The sequence below is a fragment of the Anthonomus grandis genome, chromosome 4 (genome assembly GCF_022605725.1).
Source record: "Anthonomus grandis grandis chromosome 4, icAntGran1.3, whole genome shotgun sequence".
Classification (NCBI taxonomy): domain Eukaryota; kingdom Metazoa; phylum Arthropoda; class Insecta; order Coleoptera; family Curculionidae; genus Anthonomus; species Anthonomus grandis.
In genome coordinates this window covers 3,563,978-3,591,080 of record NC_065549.1, presented here as the reverse complement: position 1 = coordinate 3,591,080, position 27,103 = coordinate 3,563,978, and the positions used below count along the sequence as shown (strand labels likewise).

Sequence of the window (27,103 nt, the reverse complement as noted above, 5' to 3'; positions counted from 1 at the left end):
GGGGTGGAGTCAGGTCATGGGCCAGGTTGCCAAGCTTCAATTATTTTAATTATTATCGGAATTTTTGTTAATTGTATAATTGGAATTTACTGATAGGTAAACTTTTAAATTACTTCTAGGCCATTGAAGACATTCAGGATTGAGAAGAATGACTTCAACTGCCTGGAAGTTAAAATTACATAATTTTTTAAGTAATTGTCTGTTTCTTCCAGGCAATTGAAGGCTTTCAGGATTGAGAAGAATGGCTTCAACCGCCTGGAAGTAATAGAAAATTTATTCTAGGCAGTTGGTGTCTTCAAACAGTCCGAAAACTGTGACTTCAACTGCCTGGAAGTTAAAATTACGTAATTTTTAAAGCATTGTCTGTTTCTTCCAGGCAATTAAAGGCTTTCAGGATTGAGAAGAATGGCTTCAACCGCCTGGAAGTAATAGAAAATTTATTCCAGTCCGTTGGTGTCTTCAAACAGTCCGAAAACGGTGACTTCAGCAGCCTGGAAACTAAAATTACGTAATTTTTAAAGTAATCGTCTATTACTTCTAGGCAATTGAAGCCTTTCAGGATTGAGAAGAATGACTTTGAAACTGACTTTAGACTGTCTATAAAAAAAATTATTAACTTTGGCACCTACATTTCGAGAAAATTGCCCCTATTTTATATTAGAAGTATGTTATGCCTATACCTAATCTAATCCATACCTTTCTTCGACTGTCAAGTTTTCCAACTCCGGTACCCAGCACCAATGGTTCTCTGGTACCAGCGTAATAAAGATCTGCGTGAAATAGACCCAGGCGACAAAAAATGCAAAAGGGATCATCATCAAGAAGAGGAATATCTGGTAGTACCCGAACGCCCCGATATGGGGGAACAGATCGTCGAATTCGAAACTGCCCCCCGGATTAACCGGAAGCGTCGACGTCTCATTAAGGCCCTTTTCCGACTTCTTTTCCCCGCAGTTGTGGTTTTCCTCGCCTACGAAGGCTTTGTTCGTGTATCTGAAAAATAGACAAGAACTTCTTATTACGTCATTCTTACAGGAAAAAAAAGTTTTGGGTAAGTTGGCAACGACACGAATGACTCGAATCAATAGTAAAAATGTTGTTACCACATAACCTCGAAATTTTTAGTATCCATTAATTTTATCTAAACTAGTCTCGAATTTTAGTAAAACCGACCCAATAAACCTAAAAAATTTAAATAAAAAAAACATTTTTCATTGTCATTGGCTCATTTTATACACACAATTGTACCCAAGCATATATTATTATCGTTAAATATATATTTATGCAACATAATAGGTATATATTTAATAAACTGTAAAATATACGTATATAATATCGCCCCCTCAATGCTAAAACTAGATAACTTGATTTTGGGCTATTTTGAGTTATCTATAATAATTTCCCATTAAATATTTTGTCCCCTTTTCAATGCTATAACTAGATATCTCCTAGAATGACTAAAAAGTATTTAAATAAAGTTGCGAAAAGTAGTTAAGTTCGACATTCCTATCGTTTTTCGTTCTATAGTGGGATATTTCAAGTTGCCTAGTTGTTGCATTAAAATAATAGAATTATTTGACAAGGCCAATAGAGATAACTTAAGTTATCTAGTTCTTGCGTTATTTTTTAAATCAATTTGGATGTCTTCTTCCCTGGTTAGTTGAGATATCCAATTACCAGTTCCAATTGGAGTCTAAAAAAGTGAGGTTATATAAAATAACACACAAATTAATATTGTTGTTTATAAGTAATCTTATAAGTTCTGCACCCTAATTCTTTCTTCTAGAAGCTGAAGTAAATGAATCAACGGAGTTATTTCCATTTAGACAGCAGCCCCAATCACCCTTAACGGATACCTACGGATAAGTTGCTTTTATAGTTTAAGGGCCTATTTTACAAGTGCCGTTTAACCTCAAACCGAAATTTAAACTGCACATGCTTGCATTGCAATTTGCAGTTTAAACTTCGGTTTAAAGTATAAACGACACTTGTAAAATATAACAACTAATTATGATTTTTATCGCACCCGTAATGTGTTACCAAGAGCAAAGGACATTTCTAATTTCGCAACGATAGAATGCCGGCCTGCACTCAGTACTACATCCATTATCAGTGATGTCCAAGGTATAAAAATACTTTACTAAAAGCTGTTCCTAAATTATTTTTTCTAGATGGTAACAATGGTTTCGCAGAAAGGGTACATACAAGTGGTTTTTGCGTTGAATCAGATGTTGAGCCCTTTTCGCCGGAACATTCTGATTTTATTCCATCAAGCGATTCGGACATGGAATTAAAAACAATTTCAAAGAAAGCTCCTTCTAGGAAAAAGAAAACTACGTATAAGAAATCCGTAACATTTAAGCAACCAAAAAAACTTGCGAGGACAATAATTATTGAAGAAGTAGATTTTGCGGAACCTCAAAAAGAATTAGAAGGTATGGAGGAACTTCCAACTAGAACTAGCAAGCCTAGGAAAAGAAAAAAGAATATTAACAATTGGAACCGAAATGTATCAAAAAAAAGAAGACTGCACGGAGAAGCCTACTATGTTTCATCAAGAGGAAAATTTGTGCCTGGAACATCTTTAAAAGATCCTTGTCCACCAACTTGTAGACGTAAGTGCAGCAATAAGGTTTCCTTGAAGTATTTTAGAATTACTACAAGTTGGATTCTTATGAAAAACAAAGGGACTTCATTAATAGCAACACGGAAAAAATTAAGAAAAAATGGACCACTACACAAAATTCAAGACGGGATAGCACAATTTTATTTTTTTTTACCTCGAACTGATAACAAACTTCAAGTTTGCAAAAAAATGTTTATTAATACTCTTGGCGTACACAAAGGTGTCGTGGACATACAGTACCGAGCAAAAGTAAAGAAACTTTTTTTTTTAATTTTTAAATTTATTTTATTAAAGTTAACAAAAATTATTTTATCCTATAATACTACACCAAACTAGATAATAAAAATAAAACATAAACAATATAATTCTATTTGTTATAAAGTTTTTTTTTTAACTTAAAAAAAAACAGGGATCAAAAATAGAGAAAAACATATTTAAAGAAAATATATAATAACAACAAATTAATATTTAGTTGCATATCCCTTATTTTTAATAACTGCAAGACATCTCCTTTTCATAGATCCAATCAGATTCCCTAAGATCTCCTTGGGTACAGAATGCCATGCAGCTTCAACTGCTTCAAACAACTCGTCTCCATTTTAAAATTTTTCGGGATGTTCCTTACGAATTTTTTTGTCTACTAAATCCCATAGATTATCTATGGGATTAAGGTCAGGACTCTGAGCTGGCCACTTAACAACAGTTATTTTTTTGTCCTCAAAAAATTTTTTTATAATTTTAGCTGTATGCTTCGGATCATTGTCGTGTTGAAACCTCCATTGTAATGGCATGTTTTCCTCTGCATATGGCAACATATTATCAGTTAATATTTCTAAATATTTAAACCGATCCATAATCCCATGAATTTTGACAATGGGGCCCATTTCCATACCAGAGAAACAACCCCACACTTGTACATTTCCCCCTCCATACTTAACAGTGCCCAAAGTATACTTTGGATCAACTCTTTTATTTTTAGGACGCCTGACCCATACAATACCATCAGAAGAAAATAAATTAAACTTACTTTCATCCGAAAATAATACTGTATTCCATCTTGCTTCTGACCAGTTTAAATGGTCATGTGCAAATTGAAGTCGGGCGGTTCGATTCTTCTTCGAAATGAAGGGTTTCTTGGATGGTTTTCTTGCCGGCAAGCCACTGTCCCTTAAACGTCTTCGAACTGTATGGACACTAATATTTCCATCGTCTAGTTGAGATTTTATATCCACTGCTGTGTTAAATGGATTTTTAAGAGCTAAGGATTTAATCTTCTCGTCAACTCTAGGCGTCGTTTTTCTAGGCCTACCAGTTTTAGGTGGACTTATTAATGAGTTCCTAATGGGGTGTAACTTTATGGTTTTGGAAACGACTGAGCGGTTTAATCCTAACTGCTTAGCAATGATTGCTTGCTTAACACCCGATTGATATTTTGATATTATCAAATGTTTTATACATAACGCCAAAGTAATACCTCGAGGCATATTTACAGGTTATTCTTTATTAATTAATAAAATATTATTGTGTATTGCTTCCGATAAGCAAACATAATCTAAGAACTTTAAAAATGTTTCTCTACTTTTGCTCCTCATAAAATAAAGATATGCAAATAGATTGTTTTTGTTGCAAGAATTTATAAATACCAAATATGTTTTTGCATTCCTTTGAACTTATAGAAATAATGTGAGTATTTGTTTATTGGCAATAGTCGATTACTCTGGCTTTATATTTATTAAATAAAATGTTTCTCCACTTTTGCTCGGTACTGTAGCTTTGAATAAAAGAACTGAAGGCAATTTAAGTACGAGTGACAACAGAGGAAAACACGTGAAAAAATCAACATCTCCTGAAATAATTCGAGCAATTAGAAGTCACATTGCGAAATTTCCAGTAATGGCTTCCCATTATTGCCGTGAAAAGACGCAAAGAAAATACCTATATCCAGACTTAAACATAACAATAATGTACGGTATGTATAAAAAAGATTGTGAAGAGCGAAATATCGAATTTGGAACTGCAGCTATTTACAGAAAGGTATTTTGCAATGACTACAATTTGGGCTTTTTTCGTCCACGAAAAGATCAGTGTAGAATATGTATGGCCTATAATACCCCTGGAAGTGGCTATTAGATTGGATAATAATGGACGAAAAACAGTGATTTTTCAGAAGAATTTCAACAAATATTTCGATGTAGTACTCGAGTTTAAAAACTAGGTATGTAAGTATCCCTTTTGTAAACAGAATTGTATATGATATACGTATATTCTCACCTATCATTTTCTTAAAAAGCATTTTTCTCCTAGGCAATTATTTTCTACAAAAAAAAACGGTTTTTCATTAATGTTACCCTTACCCCCCCACCCACCCCTCACCTCTTACCAGTGAAAAATTGTTTTCAAAAATCATTGTTTTCCAAAAATAATACGCATGGATATCAGCTGATTTTGTCGTTAATATCTATTCTTATAACACAGTTTGTTTATTTAAATTTGATATATTTATATATATTGTAACGAAATTCGGGAACACACTTTTATTGTCAACGTCAAAAGCACTAACCTAACTCGCCTTGACTGTCGTTTAATTGTTTCCAAGGTAAAAACTGACTAAACAATTAAAACTAGACTAGAATGTCATGAAGCTCATCCTTTTTAAAGCACGATGGAACAGTTTCGAAATATTTAGAATTATCTTCATTGTTTTTGCCCAAAGAGACCAATAATTTTAGGAGAATACTGACAGTCAAAGCAAGCAAGTAAACAAATTCTAGAAAATTAGAACTACAGGGATTTACAATAATATGCTTCTTCACAGTCTGCTGACCAACTGAATACCATTTTGTCCTCCATGAGCTTATGTAGAGGCTTTGCAAGATTAGCGAAATTTCTTACAAATCTTCTGTAATAGGTACAAAGGCCCAGAAAGCTTCTTAACTGGTGTTTGTCAGTGGGTCGTGGCCATTTTTCGATTGCCTCTACTTTATCTGGATCAGTCTTGACACCTTTTTCTGATATTACATGGCCAAGGTATCGAACTTCTTTTTGAAATAAGCAACATTTTTTAGGACTTAGCACTTTCAGGTTCGCCTCTCGCAGTTTAACAAATACCTTTTGAATATTCTTCAAATGATCTTCAAATGTTTTCCCCAGTATGATAACGTCATCCAGATAAACTAAACATGATTCCCAAGTCATTCCACGTAAAACTGTGTCCATAAGCCTCTCAAAGGTAGATGGAGCATTGCAGAGTCCAAAGGGCATTACTGTAAACTGCCAAAGTCCTGTTCCAGTCGAGAATGCGGTCTTTTCCTTATCTTCTGGGTGCATTTTTACCTGCCAGTATCCACTCTTTAGATCGAGTGTTGAGAACCATTGTGAACCTGATATGTCTAGGGTGTCGTCAATTCTTGGTAGGGGATAACTGTCTTTCTTGGTAATGTCATTCAGTCGCCGATAGTCCACACAAAATCTAGTGGATCCATCTTTTTTCTTCACTAGCACAACTGGAGATGTCCATGGACTCTGAGAAGGTTCTATCACTTCTTGTGTCCTCATTTCTTGAGTAACTATGAGTAGCTTGTTTAGCTATTGGAATTCTTCGAGGTGCTTGTTTAATCGGAGCATTGTCTCCAGTGTTAATTGGATGCTGCACCAAATCAGTTCTTCCCAGGCCTTTATCGTGCAAGGAAAACACATCTTGATTTTCTTCAAGAAGACGTCGCAATTTACTACACTGGTCCATGGTTAAATTGGCAGAAGATTCTTCAAATAGGTTTTGTAAACATACAGGAAAAGGTCTGTTTGAATAACGACTTCTATCAGCATTTTTCATGACTGCCACTACTTCAGAGCATACGCCAATGTTCTCTCCTTGTTTCAGGTGTTGATCATATCCTTTTAAATTTACCATTCGAACCAAAACAGTAGATTTCTTCTGCGTAGATAACGTCTTGGCTGGAAAAATTCCGTGACCATATAGTTTGCAGTTTTCCATGGCCTCAATCAAAACAGTTTCTCCCTCTTTTCCTCCAGTTGTAGCATTAACCACCACCTCTGAATTTCCTGGTATAGTAACATCCTTGAATACCTTAACGACTCTGGTATTTACTTTATCTTCATATAGGTGGTGCATAAAAATCTCTTTTTTTCTCGTCGTCAATATCCGGTTATATACATCCATTTTAAACTGCTGAGCATTCATAACATCTAATCCTAATATGACATCATCCATGATTTCTGCCACTAGTACTGGCTGTTGGAATGTTGTTAAGTCAATTGTAACTGTAGCTTCATGCAATCCAAGAATAGGGATCCTTTTTCCATTTGCAGACTCCAGAATTAAATTAGGTGGTGCTGAAAGGCTACAGTGTGCTACGTTGTTGGGCTTCACGATAGTATGACTTGATCCTGTATCCACTACCATCTCACATTCACGGCCGCATATTTTTCCCGGTACTACCAAGCTCTCTCCAGGATGTGGCAGCCGGTTTAGTCTTATACGTGGGGCTTGGTAGCACCCAGCCAGCTTAAAGTTGAAGTTTTCCTGGTTACTTGGATCTCTTAAAGGCTTGGGGCATTGACGTTTAAGGTGCCCTTCCTCATTGCAATTCCAGCATTGCAATGGTCTTTTAGGTTTCCTCGCTAATAATGATTCAATCTTCTTTAGGCGGTCTTCGAGATCACTTTCCGAAGTTCCGATTTGTCTTATTCGTGTTTGCCTTCTCGTTGCTTAAACAGCTGCCTCATACTCTAGTCCATGGGCCAAATCTTCTGATATATTTTTATGATGAGCCATCCTTAGAGCGTGGTTAGTATCTGGATCTCGAACTCCGTCAATAAAACAATTTATAGAAATTTGTTCTCGGAACTCTGTTGGGGCTGAAGGGTAAGCCAGATTTACTAATCGAGCAACATCGGCCTCAAACTGTTGGAGTCCTTCCTCGGGTTGTTGTCTTCTAGATTTCAATTGAGCCTGGTACACTTGTTGTAAATGGGCTTCACCGTATCTCATCTCTAAGGTACGCACCAGTACGTCGAAATTGAGCTGATCCTCAGATGGCACCATTCTTAATATTTCTGTAGCTTCTCCTCTAAGGCTTAGCTTAAGATTGATTGCCTTTTTTTCGTTATCCCAGCGATTTTCCCTAACAGCGGCCTCAAATTGATTCAAATAGGTACTCCATGCTTCTTTGCCGTCGAATTTTGGTGGCTTTACTTTCATCATTGTTTGCATTCCAGGATCGGGATGAAGAGGAGTCCATTTTACTTTCATCTCTAGTTCTTGGATCTTTTTTTGTACTTGCCCCAATTCTTCTGCTACCGTTGCTTCAAAGTTAGTCATTAATTGTTTCTGATTCTTCACCAGATCTTCTTTAAGTTGTAAAACTCGTTCCTCTTTTTTCTGTCTCGTTCCTCCTGCTCCTTTTTAAGATTATCTTTTAAATTAAGTAAGTCATCTTTCATGGTCCTTATCAGGTCTTCATTTTCCTTCTTCAGGTCAGATTTAATTGTCTTTAGTAAATCTTCCTGTTTCTTGTCTCGCTCTTCTTGTTTGCGGTCTCGTTTTTCTTGTTCTTCCTTCTGTTTACGGTTTCGTTCTTCTTGTTCTACTTTTTGCTCTTCAAACTTCCTTAATAGCAGCTCCATCAATTTCTCGGTCTCCATCTTGGCCTGACTTCTTGTTAAAGGCATCCACTAAAATGAGCTTTCAAATATCCTTTACTTCTGACACAAATTGTAACGAAATTCGGGAACACACTTTTATTGTCAACGTCAAAAGCACTAACCTAAGTCTCCTTGACTGTCGTTTAATTGTTTCCAAGGTAAAAACTGACTTAACAATTAAAACTGAATTAATTGTCACGAAGCGCGTCCTTTTTAAAACCTAAACAGTTTCGAAATATTTAGAATTATCTTCATTATTTTTGCCCAAAGAGACCAATAATTTTAGGAGAATACTGACAGTCAAATCAAGCAAGTAAACAAATTCTAGAAAATTAGAACTACAGGGATCTACAATAATATAACCTAAATAACCTAAATTGGGGCCAAAATGGGGCTCTCGAACAAGATGAACTACTTAAAAACTAAACACTATAGATGAAAATAATAAACCAAACATAAGTAGAACCCTAAAGAAACCCTACGAATCAATTTTAACTACAGAATACTAATAAAATTGTACAAAAACTAGCAGAATAATTAACGTATTTACATTTTCATAATAATATGTATCTTAATAAATATTAATTATTATAAAAAGAGTGCTATTAGATTGGATATTATGAACCAAAAACAGTGATTTTTCAAAAGAATTTCTTACTGGGAAAATCTTCGGGGTGGGTGGGGGGGTAAGGGTTATGTCGATGAAAAACAATGTTTTTGCAGAAAATATATATGCAATATTTAATTTAATAACACTGTTTATTTAAATTTGATATAATTTTATATATAACTATTTACTATAAAAGCAGCGTTATTAGATTGAATAATAATGGACAAAAAACAGTGATTCTTCAGAAGATTTCATCAAATATTTGAGGTGTAGTAATCGAGTTACGTAACTAGATACGTAAAACTCAAAATGTCAATTTTTTTAAATGCCGTAATTTTATCTCTTTTGTAAACAGAATAGTATGTGATATACGTATACTCTATAGTTTAATAAATGTACCTGGACCATATACGGTTGATAAACACACCAAAACCAAAAATTTACTAAAAAATCGTTAAATAAATGTGTTGCTTGGGTACAATTGCCTTTTTTTCAACAAATAAAGGATAAAATAGCTACAAACCGCTTTTTTTTTTAAAACTGATCCTTACCCCGCAATGGTATTATCCATCTTCAAACCGTCATCGCTTTGTTGTTGTTGCTGATGTTCGATGACCTTCTCTTGCGGTGGCATCGTGTTAATTATTAATATACGCTTTAACAAAGTCCCTCAAAAACGACCGCGTGAAAACATACGACCGCGTTCAGAAAAATCTTGAATCGGTAAAATTGGCCTAGAGAAAAAAACGCACAGAAAATCGGGCTAACACACACACCAAATATGTGAAATTCCCGATCGCGCGTTAAACAGAAAAAAAAACGGACGGACTGAAAGATTTCGCGTGAGATCTTAACAATTTATACTTGATACGGTTTAACCTTGCAACGATGGCGAAGAAACCGCCAGGTTGAAGATATGGAGAGTGCGACCGCGTTGTCAAATCTAACGAGACTAATAATAAACGTTTTTGAAGCATACGAATGTTATGAAAGTCAATTATGGTTTTGTTAAATAAGGCACATCTTGGCAACGTGCCTTAATGCTGCCTCGTGAAGTGGTCATTTGTGCAAAAAAGTAATTATTATTAATATTTTGACGTCAGCAGGTGGCCAGTAGCGCTTTCCTGCAGAAGCCGGGGAATCCCGAAAACCGGAATTCCCGTTAAATGTTGCGAGATTCAAGTTGAATCACCTTTTTCTCTATTTTCTTGTAATTTTAGGTCATTTGTTTTTGACCATACGTCAATCAAGTATTATTCATTTATGCGGTATGGGAACAACGCGAGTTTAATAATTTTTCTTCGCTAGTTTAATGAATTTAATGGTATAGGATTTTCTTAATGCTATTGAACTGCTTTTAAAAAAAATTGATCAGTTGGGACCAATAGAAAAGCTATTGGTTAGAGGAAACAATTTAAAAAAGGAAAATTAATTAGGGATTTTTTAGCACTAGCCCCAGCAATGCGGTGAGTCTTACAAGTGTTGTCATGCATTAGGAAATCATGATGAGATAAGAGCTCCGCTCTAATCAAAGTATGCTTTAGTACATAATGGGACTCTAGCACTTGACTAATGAATTTAATTTATTTCCTAAATAAGCCCCAAATATCAAATTTCAATCAAATTACACCCATAGGAGAAATGTTTTGATAGTCACGTGACCTTAAACGTAATATTTTAAATATGTGCCAAAAATAAATAATTATACCCTAAATAAACTCGAAATACCAAATTTCATTAAAATCAGGCAAATAACAAAAAAGTTACAAAAAATAACCCCAGACAAAAAAATACATTAAATCCCGATTAGATTTTTTTTTTATCATTAGGACCCACTGTATTGTAATTTTTGTCTAGCAAAATGCCTCGTATAAGACCACTGTGTCGCATGAATATTTTAATAACACACGGTAAATTCTTAAAACGTCAAACTTTGCCGAATTATCACGGCTAAAAGAACCCGATCTGGCAAAAGATATGCACATATTCGGATTGTCCAGAGTCTCTTGAATATTTTCACACCAATTCCAGGAAGTTTTGAGCTATTTTCAGCATTTTATCAATGAAATTAGGAAGCAAGTCTAAGCCGATTCAACCGCCTTGACGCCATGTTGTTAAAACCGCCATTAAAATTGCGCATAGACGTCAAAGTCGACCATTTTCACATCATGTTTTAGGGCATAAAAAAAGGTTTTTACCTCATGATTTGTACATGAAAAAATAGTAGAAGGCTTTAGGCACAGATTAACATCCATTCTGGCCGAAATCCAATCGGTTTTAGTAGCTAAATTTCGATTATAAAAAGGGTATTTTTTCGCCGTTTTCGTTGCCATGGAGACGCGGCCATAGGTTGCTTTGAGATCATCAGCAGGGTGATTTTTAGCGATTTTTCGCGCTTGGCACTTTTTTTGGAAAAAAATCACTTTTAGGGTACTTGTAAAAATGGTGAATTAATTAAATTTTAATGTGTTATAATAAAATGAATTGCGCATTTGCACGATTGATTTTGGTTCATCTAGGACATACAGGGTGCGCACAAATAATTTCCAAAGTCAACGGGATTTATGCAAGACATAGAGGAACCTTACGCACCCTGAAGATGCAAATATATTTTGGGAAACGTTTTCGAGTTTAAATAGGATTGGACTTTTATTTTATTGACCCCCAACAATATTACAAATATACCCATTTTTAAGGCTTGGCTCACCGTGTACATTTCATATTGCAATTAGTCATAAATGTCAACGTCAAGACTTTTGACAAGTAAGTGTGCGAGTGCAAGTGAGAGGGACAATAACCCAACTTAATTCTATGGCAAACTAAAGTGATAAACGTCAAACTTGGTCATGTTTAAACTTTATTTTATACTACAAAAAAAGATTTTTACCATCTGGTACCTGGATATATGGAAAATTTAAAACTTCTAATATTGATATAAACCCTTTTTTTCAAAGTTACAGTTGTTTAAAGATGCGGTTTTTATAAATAGAATTCTTATACATGCGCCATATATCACGTCAAACTGCCAGAGGTGACTTTGCAGTGGATCAAAGAATCATATTATAGAGTAGACCAGTTAGTTATTGCGGAAATCGCAGCAATGTTTCTGACCACTTAAGCATGTTGGTCCGCTGTATACTAAAAAAAGTGTATTTTAATGATAAGGGGGCACGGTTTAGGTACATACAGTGTACATACATAATATGCCTTAGGAAATATTTTATTATATTCTAATCTAATAATGATTCTTAAGACTCTATTACATCCGTCTTCGTTGGATTATAAAGTCGCCAAAGGCGACCAAATTTAAAGGAAAATATTCAAGAAATTCCCATGTTTACACGACGTAATTAATTGGTAATTACCTTAACGATTTTTATTCACCAACCCAACATATGAATATTGATATATGGTTATTCATGTGCGTATTAGGAAGATTGATTTTTCATTTGCATGATGGCAAACACCTTTTTTGTATATATTTTGTATATATTATATATCCGAGTAGATACATTCATTCCGGTTCTTAATTAAGCGTTTCCAACTATGAAAAATGCATGCAAACGCTTTTTTGCTATAATAAAAAAGGAAAACAACGCGATAATTTTTTTATTCCCCAATAAAGCTGGCATTGATGTTTAAAATAAGTAAAAGTAGTCGTAACCTTTAAGAATTAATTAGATCCGATGTTGATTATTATTAATCGACGATTTGCAAATCGCAACGGTATTATTTTTTTTATTCAAATATAACCGCTTATTCCTATTTTTTCGGGTCCTTCCGGGTCCGGAATTTACGAACAATCACGCCATATGTCAGGAAAATAATTAAAATGGAAGCCTGGAAGATATGAGTAATTTGTTCACCTTATGCATATTTTTCAGTTTAATCATGAACTGCTTTACTAAACCACTCGGAATCCGAACAAAAATCCTTCAGGTCTACAAAATCTGCAACAGCTTTAAAAAAAAAAAAAACGTAATGTCCGCGTTTAATTTAAATTACATTGGAACAGATTTAGATGTAGAACGATAACAAATATATGTATTAGGGAACTGTCAAGGAACGATTCGCAATTAGCGCGTTCCTTCAAGGTTTTTTTCGATATGGAAACATCATTTTTATCCGCATAAAACACGGAATTAATATGCCGCTCGCGGATTACCACCGTATCCGAAAAACCGTGGGTATGTATGCACACGTTTAAAAAAAAAACGGATTTTTATCGAAATCGTTTTTTTTTTCTTAATTTGTCTCGACCGAGAGACGATTAATTAAATTCGCTTCAGTATTATGGTTAAAACAATTAACTTTTTTAATTGCCTTTTTTTATGCTTTAAAAATATTTTACTGCCCATTTAATTACTGTTTTTTTTCTAATTTTTCTTATGTTTTTATTTGCGGAATTGATCACTTCTTATGAATAATACAATTGTATATTTTTAATCATAAATATACAATTTTTATTATTATAGCAGATCCTCGTCGTTAATTTTAATGGATTTACTTTTCCTATGGATTTTACAGGAATTAATATAAATGTAATTTTTTGAATTTAACTCAATTTTTTTTTACACTTCCTGTATATATTTTTTTTAAATCCTGAAATAGGTGTCTAATGAAATTCATTGAGGAACAGTTATGGAAATTTTCAAGTTTTTTTGTTGAATATTTTTGGACTTATAGGCATTTTTTCAATATATCACGAATTAATGTAAATATCCCGGTAGAATATCACAGTGGACTAACATCACTAAATGTTCAGAATCTCCATGATTTACCCCATAAAGAAATAGTCTACCTTCATCTGGGGTGAATTCGGACGATTTTCCGGTATTTTTCCAAATAGCAGCTACATTTATTTTTTTAAAAATCTCAAAAAAATAAATAAATTTCTTATGTCTTTTGTCGATTCATTCCACACAAGAAAAAAAAATCTCATTTCTTAATATATTTTTTTTAACCTAAATAGTGTCCGAATTCACCCCTATGTGTGGGGTGAATTTGGACACCTATTGTTTTTTGCCTATATTTGAATTTTGACATGCATTGGGGTGTAGTCGGACACAAAAATTGAAAATAAAAAGTTTGCCACGTCTCTAGATGAAAAAAATATATTTTTTTGGATATGAGGAAAACACAATAATTGAGAAACATAAGATATATTCATAAGCATTTGTTCACAAAATAAATAAAACAAACTCTTTTGTTAACTGAAAAAATATTCTTACAAGAAATAAAAAAAACATATTATTTAATTATTATAATAATATATTATTCTAAGAAGTGCTTATATTACTTGGAAATTTAAATTGGTATCGGCCCCTTCGTGCGTCTTTTACCAGATCTGAGAACAAGCGTTAGTTGACGTCTTTCAATGACACTTTAATCTTTAGTTTGGGGGTAAGTATAATAATCTCCCATCTTGGAAGATTCGTGCTTTCTCGGAAAATAAACCATATATGTATCTTTTTTGCATGCCAATTAGACCTGTGGTTTTCTTTGTTGACTCCCCTTGTTACCAGTTATCATCTTGGCTTAACAACGTTCTTAGAAATGTCTTAAACTTCAAAGCGCCATATTCTGTAACAAATTCAGTGAATTTTGCCAAAAGCATTCAGAATGTTCACGTTCCAGATATAGCCCAGCTTATATCGCTAGACGTGAAAAACTTATTTCCAAGCATTCCACCCGCTGATTGTCTGGTCTTAGTCAAAGATCTTCTCAGGGGGAAACTTGATTCACTTTTGGTGGAAAATCTACTTTTGCTTCTTTCTACTGTGTTAGATCAAAATTTTTTCCAATTTAACAACCGTTTTTTCAAACAAAAAGAAGGACTAGCAATGGGCTCTTGTTTATCGCCATTTCTTAGTGAAGTATTTCTTAGCAACTTAGAAACAAAAATAATGAGCAGTCATTTTAAAAATAACATCATCTTTTATAAACGGTATGTGGATGATATATGTTTGATTTGGAATGGAAGTGAGGTAGAGCTTACAAATTTCCATAATTATGTCAACTCTCTTCACTCTAAAATTGAGTTCACAATCGAACGGGAACAGAACAACACCTTACCATTCTTAGATTTATTACTTAAGAGGGAAAGAAATAAGATATTCTTTGAAATATTTCGTAAACAAGCAACAACAGATAATATTATACAATATAATTCAACATCACCGTCCTCACATAAATTTGCTGCTTTCCATTCTTTATTTTACAGACTTTTTAACATTCCACTTTCTCGTGAAGCTTTTAAAAAAGAATTCCTTACCATTAAACAACTAGCAGTCAGTAACTTTTTCCCTCTTAAACCTATATATAAAATGTATTTTTAGTATGTGAACAAATATAAATTCATCATTTAATTTTATCAGACAACAAACAAACTATATCAAAACTTTTAGGTCGTTTACTTATTTTGAACCAATTTCGTCACAACTATCCCGCTTTTTTTCTCCCTTTGGCATAACCCCAGCTTTTAAAACAAATAATACCTTAAAAAGACACCTAATTAAAACTAAAGATAAACTACCCCCGCTGTCTTCCCCAGGAGTTTATGAGATTAGGTGTAAAGAGTGCCCTGCAGTGTACGTCGGCCAGTCTGGTAGGAAGATTTCTACTAGGATTAGTGAACACAGGGCCCAATACAATAAATTTAAAAATACCGAAATCACAGTGACCAGATCAGCTTTTGCTAATCACCTTCTCGACTCCAAACATGATTTTCCTGACAGCCAAAATATAAAAATACTGCATCAATGCAACAAAAGTAAAAAACTAGACTTGTTGGAGACAATGGAGATTAGTAAAGCTTTTAAAAGCCCAGATCTGTCCTGTGTTAATGAAAGGTTTGATTTTGATATCCACCTAGTTTTTAATAACCTCAAGTAGTTCTAGACTCTTAAATGATGGTTAGATTTCTAAAATGTATAAAGTGATTTGATTGTTTAGTTGAGTTCTTTGTACATAGATAGTGCCACTTTATTGTAATCTTTGTTTACTTAAATATTAGGTGTTTTGTGTATGTTATGGTAAGTTTTTGTTGAATTCTCCTTTTTTCGGGTTACATAATTTTAAATATTGTTTAGGTCTGATGATGCTCTAGTCGAGCGAAACATGTAACCTTCGTTATTTTATTAAATGTATTTGTGATGCTGTAGATTTCGTGTTTTTTACCTTTTATAAAAGTGTATGACCAGCATCTTTGGGATAATGGATGAATTTTTCGATATATGTATCTTGATCCAAAACTTCCTTGACACAGGCGACATAGTTTTTTATTGTTTTTAAGTTGGTCAATTTTACTACTACATAGGTGTCAGTTGTTATAATTGCGGCTTTTGGATCCTCAAAAGCACCCTGGACTTCGTTATTATTTCCGTTTTGATTATTTTCTCCATCAAGTTCATTTTCTTTTTCGCTTTCACCATCAAATCGTTCATCGGCTTTATCCTCATTTGACAGATTTAGTTCATATGATGAATCTGATGATGAAGAAGAGATCCTTCTGTTTGGATATTGTATAGCTTTTCCGGGAGCCACATTGAGCTTTTTGCCTCTTCTACGCGTCGGTTCTTCAGTAAATCGTTTATCTTGAAGTAAGCCAACGAACGTTTCAGACCATTAATCAAGAACATCATCTTCAGCGTTTGGAACTGGAATTTTGTTTAACACTATCTCCGGATTCAAGGGAAAGATTCCACGATTGCTCGAAATCCCGACTTGATGGTTTGCTGCATTGTAGGTTAATCCATGGCAGTTAATGTGGTTTTAAAAACTCTGGGAAACTCTGATTTAGGAATACATCCCTTATTTTGTAATTTCCAATCTGTTAATGCAGCCCGCCATTTCATCTTCAATGGGGAAAAAAATGCCACGTCTAAGGGTTGAAGAAGGTGCGTGGAATTTGGCGGAAATAGAACGAATCTTATATTAAATCTTTCACATTCCTCAAGAACATGTAAAGACACATGGCTTGACAGATTGTCGCCTATTATTATTTTTGGGCATTGGAGATTTTTCAAATAAGGCAACGCAATCTTATCAAATCAGTCTTCAAAGGTGGGCCCGTCGAACCATCCGCTTTTTGTACGGTTGTAGAAAGCGCCTTCCACCCACGTGGGATATAAATGTGTAGCTTTATAAACTGTGTAAGGCGGTAGTAATTGGCCAGATGCAGAAATAGCCATCATGATAGAGATGCTGCTTTTACTTCAATCCATTATTCTCTCCGCTCGTTTTGAGCCTTTACGACACACACTTTAACACGACCCGGGTCATCACTCATGTTAGTTTCATCGTAATTGACGATGTTCGTATCTGGCACTCCCTCCAACGTGCGTCCCTCAAATTCGAAAAATATTCCACAATAGTTTCTCTATCCACGTTTGCTCTGACACGTTTAATGTTTTGTGCGAGTCGCTCAGTTAGACGCTTGTTTCGATTCAAAAAATAATAAAACCACTCTTGCACTGGCATATTATCTCGGAGCTTCGCTATCCTCATTCCCTTACGATCCAAATAGCTCTTGACAACATGTATATCGGATCGTGTGAGGGGAAAGCCCCATTCACCAAATTTTTGAATTCCCTCTGTCAAAAATCTTTCATCCTCTGCCGAGAGTGCAGTTTGCCCACCTTGTTTTTGCTGTGCTTATTTTTTAGCTTATCGCTGATGGTTGATTTCGGAATCATATATGTTTCTGAAGCATCACGAATAGATCTTCTGCCCCGTCGAACATCCTCTAGGGCCCGTTCCAAGGTCTCTGGCGTATAGTTCATAAACTGGACACCGAGTTTCTTCACATATTTACGTGGCATGGCTGTCCGAATTCACCCCACCTAGTGACAAATTTTAAAGTTAATCCCCTAAACGAAAAAACCAAGGTCAAAAGTCACAATGTTTTTATGCTAAATTGTTGTTTATATAATACTTTTCAACTATTGTTAAAAAATGCACATTCAAATATTTTCTAATTCTCCCACCAGAAGCTTCTTTGTATAGAGAAAAGGCAAAACATAAACAAATATTTGAAGTCATAAATGAATACACAATTGAATTGTTTTTACACTGTGAATACATGAACTACATGCATACTTAGTCGTGTCTAAACGTCGACTGACGTGAAAATCTAAACAATGTTACCAACAGGAATATTCTTGCGCAGAAACGCATTATGTCCGAATTCTCCCCTACTGTCCGAATTCACCCCAGATGACGGTACTCTAAATATGTCCGTCTTTGTTCCACCCATTGCAAAAAGATACAATCTATGCCACCGCAAAGTCGCCTCTGATAGTTTGTCGTATCATACTAAAATCGAATTGCGCTGCAATTTTGAAAAAAAAGGTCAATATCAATATTAGAACCTTTAAACTTTCTATATAGGCAGGTACCAGATGATAAAAAACCTTTTTTATACCAAAAATCTACCATTAAACATGGCCCAGTTTGACGTTTATCGCTATAATTTGCCCCGTAATTAAGTTGAGTTATTATCCCTCTCACTCGCACGCGTACACTTAATTGTTTTGAAGTTGACATTCGTGACTTTTTGCAATTTGGGTTATTATTAGCCAAGCGTTAAAAATGAGAATAAAAATATTTATATAAGATGTATCCTTTGACGTATGTAAACTAGCCAAGAGGCATTAAAATACAGCAGACCAACATCACTGAATGTCCAGAATCTCCATGATTTTCACAACAAACTAATGGTCCACTATATAACATAATAATATATCGATCCTTGTTCCACGCATGCATAAGCATCCCATTCATGCAACTGCATCAAAGGTACCTCTGACTGTATGACGTGACATCTAAAAATTTAATTATGCTGCATGCATGGAAATTTTATTTTAAAAAATTATCTTAAAACGACATTAACGAAAAAAAGCGTTAACATCAATACTAGAAACATAAAAAGCCTTTTTTTTTACCACAAAGCGACGTTTACAATTGGTCTAGTTTGACGTTGTAAATTTAATAGAATTAAGTTGGGTTATAGACTATCTCGCTCGCACTCGCACACTTAACCGTCAAGCGTTTCGAAGTTGACGTGTTGCAATATGAAATATACAGCATGAGCCAACTGTGAAAATTTACATTTTAAATATTTTATTAATAATTACATCATGTATCCTTTAAGAAGGTCCGAATATAAGTCACTAAACAATTTTATAATGAAATAATACATTTTTGATTATTCATTATTTGACACATATTAACAAATTATTCTTAGGTAGAATATGCCAAGAAGCTCCAACTCCTTATACCAATAAAAACCTATATTTAAATAAAATTCTTATAAGAAATTCCAAGGTATCAATTTAAAAAAAAATCAAAACCGCAACAACAAGTTCACTTATATATATATATACAGGAATTTACGTTCACCATCTCGAAGAACATTCGATTTGACAGGTGGCCGGGTTATTAAGCACATGTCCAACAATATATCCACCCACAAAATACCAATATTCTGACATTGACTTCCTAGTTCCGTAACTGGCGTTCACATAAAACGATCTAATCCAAGGCTATCAGAAGACTTTCGTTATCTAACTGTTTAATATCTATATACTTTGTACTTTTGGTCTCAGATGGCGTCCATACGCCATTTTGAATAACTGTCATATATGTCAAAAGATACGGTGAGCGAGGGAGAAGCGATTATGGCTCCTAATTAAATTATTATTATTAATTAAGCTAAATAAACAATCTTTTATTTCTTTAGTCATTACTTAACTGAACAAACAAATTAATTATCCCGTTCCGAGATTAATGCGCCGTCTTTCTTTATAGTTGTTTTTCATGAAACCTGATTTTTTCGCAACTTTTCTAACATTGCAAAAACCAATTAAAAAAGTGCAAACCTGTCGATCGAAGTAAATGCGAACAGCGTAAGTAGCCTTCGGTGACCTTAATTTAAATCACAAGGAGTAAACGAAAGATTGAATAAATTATTTTGTAAAAAGTGGCATAATTGACCGCAGTAATTTTTATTTCCTTATTTTGTTTGGAAGAAAAATCAGCAGCAAACAACATATTTTTTATCAGCAATTAAATGTATACGTCAATTATACGAAAAAGTTATTTACCTTTTAAAATTGAAATGCGCGCCTATATTATTCTTAGTCCCACCCCTTGGTTGCAAGTTCGAATACACCTTAAGATATTATCACAGTTCTGTCATTAATTGACAGCTGTCACACTGACATATTCAAATGTCAACATTATTGTTTATTTATTATAACCGATTCCAAGCGGTCTACCGGTAATTACCGTCGTTCCTAAATGGTATTAACCAAACACGTCCAAGCGGTTATAACCGCTTGAGATACGTGACGTCACCAATTAGCCCTTTATACGTCATCAATTTGGAACAGTAATTACCCACGCCCGGAGCTGTTTTCTAAACGTCAAATGTCAAAGATATTGAAATAAGTGCGGGAAAAAATAAAAACAAACAAGATGACACAAAATTTATTATGGCTAATAAGTGTTCTTTTTTGATATTTATGTTTAAGAACTAATTACATATAATATTACTGGCGTCTGGGAGTCTGGGGTATTATTTAAAAACAAACAAAATGATGATAGTGACAGCTGACAAATTACGAAGTTACTTCAACCAAACACGTCCAAGCGGACACGATTGGTTATGTTATAAAGGTGAACCAAGGGCTTAACCGCGGTTAAAGCCGATAGATCGCTTGGAATCGGTTAATAATAATTTAAATTTAAGTAAAATACGTAAATAAATTATTGTGCTTTAAACTTGCGAGATTATTTTAATAAAAACACATTTTTTTTGGCTCAAAAATACCTGATTGATTGAGACTCCATTAGTCCAGTAACCTCCAAAAGAGGTATTCATAACTAGGGTTGCCGATCTTGTAGAAAAATATCGATTTCCGGGATCGATCTAGATCGAAACCGGTAAAATCGATCTACGATTAAATCAGAGAGAAAAGAATCGATTCTTTAAAAATCGATCTCTGATCTTTTCTTTGTCGCTTAGCAATCTTAACATTAACGAATATCGAATAATCGGCCCAATTTATTTACGTTTTATGGGTTACGCATAAACTTACATGCGTGGTTTAGTTGTTTATGTTTACTGAAAAAACAATCGCTAATTATGTATTATTATTAAATAAAAGATAAAATTAGGAATATATATTACTAGATTCTTAATTAGAGTTAGTTATTAAGATATAGTATATGTAATGGTTACAATTAATAAAATAAACACTTACTTGATTTGCGAAACAAACTTTTATTTAAAATTTCAAGTTTAACACAAATAACAAAAAAAAATAAATGTTTACATTCTAAGTTCTTACATTAAAACTTAAAGCTTTATATAAATTCCTAAGACCTAAAAATAACTCGGAGTACTAGTACTCGCAGTAACGCAAGGAACAAAGAAAATTAAAAATTAAACTTTATAGTAATGAAATGGAGTATTTCATAAAAATAAAAAGTAAAAATAATTATCTTTTTATAAATTCCAATGACTAATATCTAGGGAGTTTAAAAAAAGAATATGGGAAAATCGCTTGCTTGACAGTTTATTACGAGATGGATCTAAAATATGTCCAGCCCTAGAAAAGAGGCGCTCTGACGGCACTGACGTCGCTACTATTGAAAAATGTTCTAAGGCGGTTGCCGTCAATTTTGGGTAGATACATTTATGAGTTTTCCAAAACTCTAACGGATCTGATGTTCTTGGAATAATCGGCTGTTTTAAATATTGTTGCAGTTCATTGACGAAGCTACTTTCGGCCCCTTCCCCTTGCTGTATATTTTGTTGGACTAGCTGATCATGCAAAGTCCAGATATTATCTATATCTTTAACATTTTCAGAAGTATTTTTTGTTGTAATAGGACTAACAGGTTCAGGTTCTGAGTGCTCGGACTTCGTAAAAGTATTTTCTGCCAATAAATGTTTAATGCGATTTATCCATTGAGCCAATAATAATGGTTTTTGGAAATGCAGTCTCTTAAATCTGGGATCTAACAGAGTTGAAATCCCTAACAGTGCATTTGCTTCCACATCGCCAAATCTTTTAGATATTTCAGTAACTGTGATCCTCTTAAATTCTTTTCCCGTATCTGTTTCAGGTTGTAGACTTAAAAGTTTTTTTTCCAAACAATTAACCATCGGGATCACCATGCTGATAGTAATGTAATGATCCCCACATATCTCTGTAGATACTGCTTCTATTGGTTGCAGAGCTGCAATTACTTCGTTTATTATTTGGATCTTTCGCGTTTACCATGGCTGGGGAATTCTTATGTTTTAATAAAATAGTACTGATAGAATCAGATATTTCTATAAATCTTTTCAGCATAAACAAGGTCGAGTTCCACCTGGTTGGAACCGACTGCAATAGTTTGAGGTTACTTATATTTCGTAATTGATCAGATGCCAAGACACTATGTTTGAAAAAAGTTACTATTTCTTTTACCTTTAGTATAACTGGTGCAATATTATCTGATGTGCATATTTTTTGAGATACAAGATTAAGCGTATGAGAAAAGCATGGCAAATGCTTACGCTTTTCCAGTAACCGGTGCACTGCGTTCACTATATTTGCTCCGTTATCAGTAATAATAGCCGAAATTTTCTCAAGAGGTATATTCCAGGAATTAAAAATAGAGTTAAGTCGTTCAGATAAATATTCCCCCGTATGTCTGTCAGAGAGTTCTTCCAACGCAATAGTTAAATCAACTAATTTTGTTTCCTCAATAAAATGGAGAGTTACTGCCATAAAACTGCGAGTATTTAATGTATCTGTCCACACATCTGATGGTCACACTAAAATATCTAACAACATTTATTTTGTTTTTCATAAGTGTGGACAAACATTTGTATTTTTCATCAATTAAACCCGAAATTTTGGTCCTTTCAGGAATATTATAATGAGGAGCGACAGTCTTTAAAAAATACTGAAAACCTATTTTTTCTGTCGTATTAATTGACATATTATCTTTAGCGATCATAAAAATCAGCGCATTTGTTATTTTATTAAATTTATCACCACCCTCTGAAAGTGACACTAAGTCTAAAAACGATTCGTCGATTCTTTTTTGCCTTTTATGAGTTTTGGCAAAAGACGCAGAACTAGAACTATTACTAATATTAATATTACTAATACTACTACTCCCTGGAGCTTCAGGTAAAAAATTATATTGAGATTTAGTAGAAACTTCTGAAAGAGTGTCTGCATGGGCTAAATCTGTGTCTGTGTCAGTACACTCCTGTTCCTGCTTCGAGCTCGAAGATGTCGTGTCATTCTTATTTAGGGTAACAGTAGAACTGCTGGGGACAGCAACACTAGACTTCGCACAAGGAACTGGAACCACATTTTTGTGAGCTCTTTTCAAATGGTTGGTGGTGTTGCCAGACGACTTAAACTCTTTGAGGCACAATTTGCATTTACCGCCATTTTCAGTCTTAATAAAAAAATTCCAGGCATTACTTTTCTTCATTATTTTCGGCATCTTGATGTCAATTCACATAGATATTTATCTAAAAATAATAATATGAAATAGCATTTTACCGTGATCACTTTTACATTTTGATATTAAATATTGCGTTAAAATATCAGACATGTGTCAAATTTTGTGTCGAAATATTGGCATTACTGATCCTGATAAACAACTCAGAAAATTAAATAATCTGCTATGACATAACTCGACCGTTTACCCCTATATTTGCCATGATTTTATTAAACTTTAATGAATAATTATTTATTTTATAATATTGACCGGTTTGAAGAACTCACCAAGGTAAATTCCACTTTTGAGCTTAAAAGTTTTTTTCTTAGACAAGTAAAGAGAGAGAGAGAGAGGACCCGTAACATCCATATGTCATGCGTGTTAAATTTTTTATACAAAAATTTTACCGTTTGGCAGCGGCGACTCTCTTTCTTTATCTAAGGTTTTTTTTTCGAAACTTTTAAACTCACATTTTGACACTTGTCAAGGACCTTAAAAAAAACAGACTGTTTTGTAAGAAAATGCGTAATTTTACAATACTAATCACTACGCCTACCCTACACCATAGGATCCTATAACCTTATTGAGATAAAGCCGGTCAATGCTTGAAACATGAAATAAACATAAACAAATAGAGAATAAATCGAATAAATATATATAACTTAATAATATAGTTTTATAGGTTATGGAGCAGCCGCCAGCGATGTAAATTTTAAACATTTAATAATCATAATTCGTGATTACCATTCCTTGTTTATATATGCCGCAGATTCAAATAACAATATAAGAAAAAGTTGTACTTACCACAAAACGTATTTAAACTGCAGTTCAGCCAATAAACACTAACTTGACTAACTCATCACGCGACGTCTACATTGGTACAAAACATTTCACAAGAACTGTATCAGCTGTAAGCCTTAACGTAACTACATACTGATTGGCTGACGGCTATGCTAGCCTGGGATTCCCCTGTTATAAAAAGACTTGACAGACCAATGATGGTGCGTTATCACTATGTAATGTATGAACTATGAACGTCATGAAGGCAGTCATTTGTTTATTAAAATTGCTCGTCTAGCACCACAAAATACCGAAAAAATTTGTTAGTACGATTTCGATATTTTTTAGATTTAATAAAATATCTAAATAAAAATCGATTTTCACTTAAAAGAATCGATTTTCGATTTAATTCTAAAAAAAATAATCGATTTAAAAAATCGATCTTTTTGACTAAAAAGATCGATACTGAAAAATATCGATACAGGATCGGCAACCCTATTCATAACCTATAATTTTGTTTTCTAGGAACATAACCTCAAAAACAGGCAAGTTAAGAAATTGTTAAAAAATTAAGCAAAAATGAATAAAACGTTGGACATACAAATCGAATTTGGGTAAAATAGTCATCATTAAGTGCTTAGTCCGTCAAGTTAATTTATTATTAATTCCAGTGGTGGAGCAGAATTATTGTTCGACAACAAAAAGAAATATGAGGTTCAGTTGCCTCATAAGGAGACACCCTGTAAGTTCCCTAATGGGCTTTTTATATGTGGATTTACACATGTTTCGTACCAAACTAAAGCATCATCAGGTCTTTTTAAATGTTTCTTTATACAAGAAATGCATAGTCTGTTTGTAAAATTAGTTCTCTATAGATTGTAGTACATAGTTAGGTTCAAAGCCTTATTAGGATAGAAAAAATAAATTTTAGGGACTATAGGAAACCTTCTAATATGGCTAAAAGATAATCTCCTTAAGGAACGCCCAGATTTATTTTTACAAGGCAGCTCTGTGTAAGATATGCCCCATCTAACCATTTAGACTCTGAGTCTCAATAATTTTGTCTTTTTAGGAGACCAGGCATTTTAGTACTCGTAAATGACACTGACTGGGAGCTAATGGTACATAATAAAACCTCTAAGAATATAAAATTGTTTAGAACATTTATTTTTTAGGACACAACAAACTATATTATAAAACCACAAGACACCATTATGTTTATATCTACTTTACATGGAGGATAAATATATTCATTTTTGTATATAAAACTATCCTTTATTTAATTTATCATAGTCTTGGATGCCCTTAAGGACCATTTTCTCCAAAGATTTTAAGGAGTTTTGGTCTTGAATTCGTCCAGTTACTACCGATGTAAATCTAGTTCTATCCAATAGCAGGAAAAGCCCTAAAGTTAGTAGGGAAAATAGCAGAAAAGTGCCTGAAATGTTTAGAAAAATTAACATATTCTAAAATGAGTATACTAAACTAATGCTTACCTAAAAGGGTTAAAGGGAAAAAGAAGTGAAATGGCATCATGTGTCTATAAGAATGTGAATCTTTAGCCATATTACAGTCAGGAGTTTGACTGGTGGGCACAAAATAAGGAACAGGAATCTTCCTTTCTTGTATATAAATGGTGCTTGGACCATATGAATGACCTATCTATATAAACCAATAATTTAAACATTGCATAAATTAAATGACTTATAAGTACTTACCCTATGATCAAAATCACTGATTCTGTTTAACATCTTAACCGCACAAGTACCAATTTAAAAATAAAACAAGTAATTTCATGGGCATTCACACTATGTGAACACCAATTGGACCCATTCAGTTTTTGACACTAATTATTTTCTATTATTGTAAATAATTAGGCCATTGCCTGCCTTCTATGCATGTTAACTGATATGCAAACTAAACAGTTATTTATTTAAATAAAACACAAAAGTGGGAACAAAAAAAACTTTTATAATTTACCACACATACACTAACACACATTCGAAGTTTGTCCTATTAAAGCTACCTGAAGTTGGCCATTCGTTTTTGCTTTCTCTCCATTTTTTTCATTTTTTTGTCATCCATTTGTGGATCAGTCTCTGGAGCTGATTGGAAAAAGTATGGGGACAAAATGTTTTTCCATATAATCCAAGCTATTCTCACAGGAGCCAACAGCCATAACAGCCAAAAATAGTTTGAAATTATGGCTGCCAATACTTGACATGCTGCAGTAAGGATTATTACGTCTTTTACATTTCTAAAAAAAAATTAATTAAACAGAAAATAATCGGAAAACCCTCTTTTCACTTACTCGGCTATGCCACCTTCCATATTTAAATCAGTTCCACTATCCAAAAGCTGTCCAGTCTCTGAATATTTAGACCTGGCCATATATGCCATAAATTGATATGCTCCAATGTATACTGCTATGGAAAACAAATACAAAACCTACAACAAAGTGGCCATTGAAATTCATGGTAATCAATAATATTATATATCTTACAATATTTATAGTGGAGCTGTAAAAGACCAAAATAGCTAAAGAAAACCCATTAGCAATCATAGCCATATTTCTGTAGAAGCTTAAAGTGGCCTTATTGTCCTCCACAATTTGTTTGGATCCTTTGGTGGCTTGTTTGGTACTTTTCTGTGAGGGCTGAAATAATTTTCTGAGTTAGCTAATATGATTATTGATAAAAACGATGCAAACCTACAGCCATGGCTATGCTGAGGACGGTTTACACGAGATTTTATGCACTTTCATTCATCACCCGCGTTAAATATGGTAATTAATTAATTGCCAAACTAATGGTAAATTCAAAAAAAACTTTCTCCAACAGGGTTCCACGTCAACACAAGATTACAATAAAAATGTCAAAATCAGCTGTTTTTTTAAGGTTATGTTAAAT

At 33.8% G+C, this 27,103-nt stretch overlaps 3 protein-coding genes and 1 long non-coding RNA gene across 4 annotated transcripts in view; 2 read left to right on the top strand and 2 right to left on the bottom strand.

The window, feature by feature from the left end:
• LOC126734854 (solute carrier family 22 member 13) overlaps window positions 1-9,751 on the bottom strand; it is a 33,004-nt gene extending 23,253 nt beyond the window's left edge. The window contains exons 1-2 of the mRNA XM_050438632.1: window positions 9,452-9,751; window positions 697-993 (exon numbers count right to left, since the gene is read on the bottom strand). Coding sequence (XP_050294589.1) covers window positions 697-993; window positions 9,452-9,534 — 380 coding nt within the window. The 5' untranslated portion in view covers window positions 9,535-9,751. The remainder of the gene's footprint in view (window positions 1-696; window positions 994-9,451) is intronic.
• LOC126734860 (uncharacterized) lies at window positions 1,701-8,916 on the top strand. The gene is made up of 3 exons (XR_007660191.1): window positions 1,701-2,124; window positions 2,172-4,595; window positions 4,657-8,916. It is a non-coding gene; the product is annotated as an uncharacterized LOC126734860 (long non-coding RNA).
• Window positions 9,752-20,594: 10,843 nt separating the features above from the next.
• LOC126734858 (ubiquitin-related modifier 1) lies at window positions 20,595-25,462 on the top strand. Its single transcript, XM_050438637.1, has 6 exons — window positions 20,595-20,787; window positions 24,701-24,808; window positions 24,866-24,936; window positions 25,126-25,207; window positions 25,267-25,315; window positions 25,370-25,462. The coding sequence occupies exons 2-6, from the start codon at window positions 24,774-24,776 to the stop codon at window positions 25,436-25,438; spliced, it is 306 nt and encodes a 101-aa protein (XP_050294594.1). The 5' UTR covers window positions 20,595-20,787; window positions 24,701-24,773; the 3' UTR covers window positions 25,439-25,462.
• Window positions 25,463-26,145: 683 nt separating this feature from the next.
• LOC126735781 (transmembrane protein 208) lies at window positions 26,146-27,068 on the bottom strand. Its single transcript, XM_050439888.1, has 4 exons — window positions 26,909-27,068; window positions 26,698-26,850; window positions 26,506-26,642; window positions 26,146-26,451 (listed from the first exon to the last, which is right to left on the bottom strand). Exons 1-4 carry the CDS (start codon window positions 26,912-26,914, stop codon window positions 26,217-26,219), a joined length of 531 nt encoding a protein of 176 aa, XP_050295845.1. The 5' UTR covers window positions 26,915-27,068; the 3' UTR covers window positions 26,146-26,216.
• Between the last annotated feature and the right edge of the window lie 35 nt (window positions 27,069-27,103).

Excerpts from the sequence above, each read along its gene's own strand:
- LOC126734858 (XM_050438637.1), top strand. The coding sequence starts at position 24,774 with ATGAATAAAACGTTGGACATACAAATCGAATTTGG. Across the intron at positions 24,809-24,865 it reads GACATACAAATCGAATTTGG|TGGTGGAGCAGAATTATTGT; the intron begins GTAAAATAGTCA and ends TATTAATTCCAG. Across the intron at positions 25,208-25,266 it reads TTTTTACAAGGCAGCTCTGT|GAGACCAGGCATTTTAGTAC; the intron begins GTAAGATATGCC and ends TTGTCTTTTTAG.
- LOC126735781 (XM_050439888.1), bottom strand. Across the intron at positions 26,643-26,697 it reads ACAGCTCCACTATAAATATT|GTTTTGTATTTGTTTTCCAT; the intron begins GTAAGATATATA and ends ACTTTGTTGTAG. Across the intron at positions 26,452-26,505 it reads ATGGAAGGTGGCATAGCCGA|AAATGTAAAAGACGTAATAA; the intron begins GTAAGTGAAAAG and ends ATTTTTTTTTAG.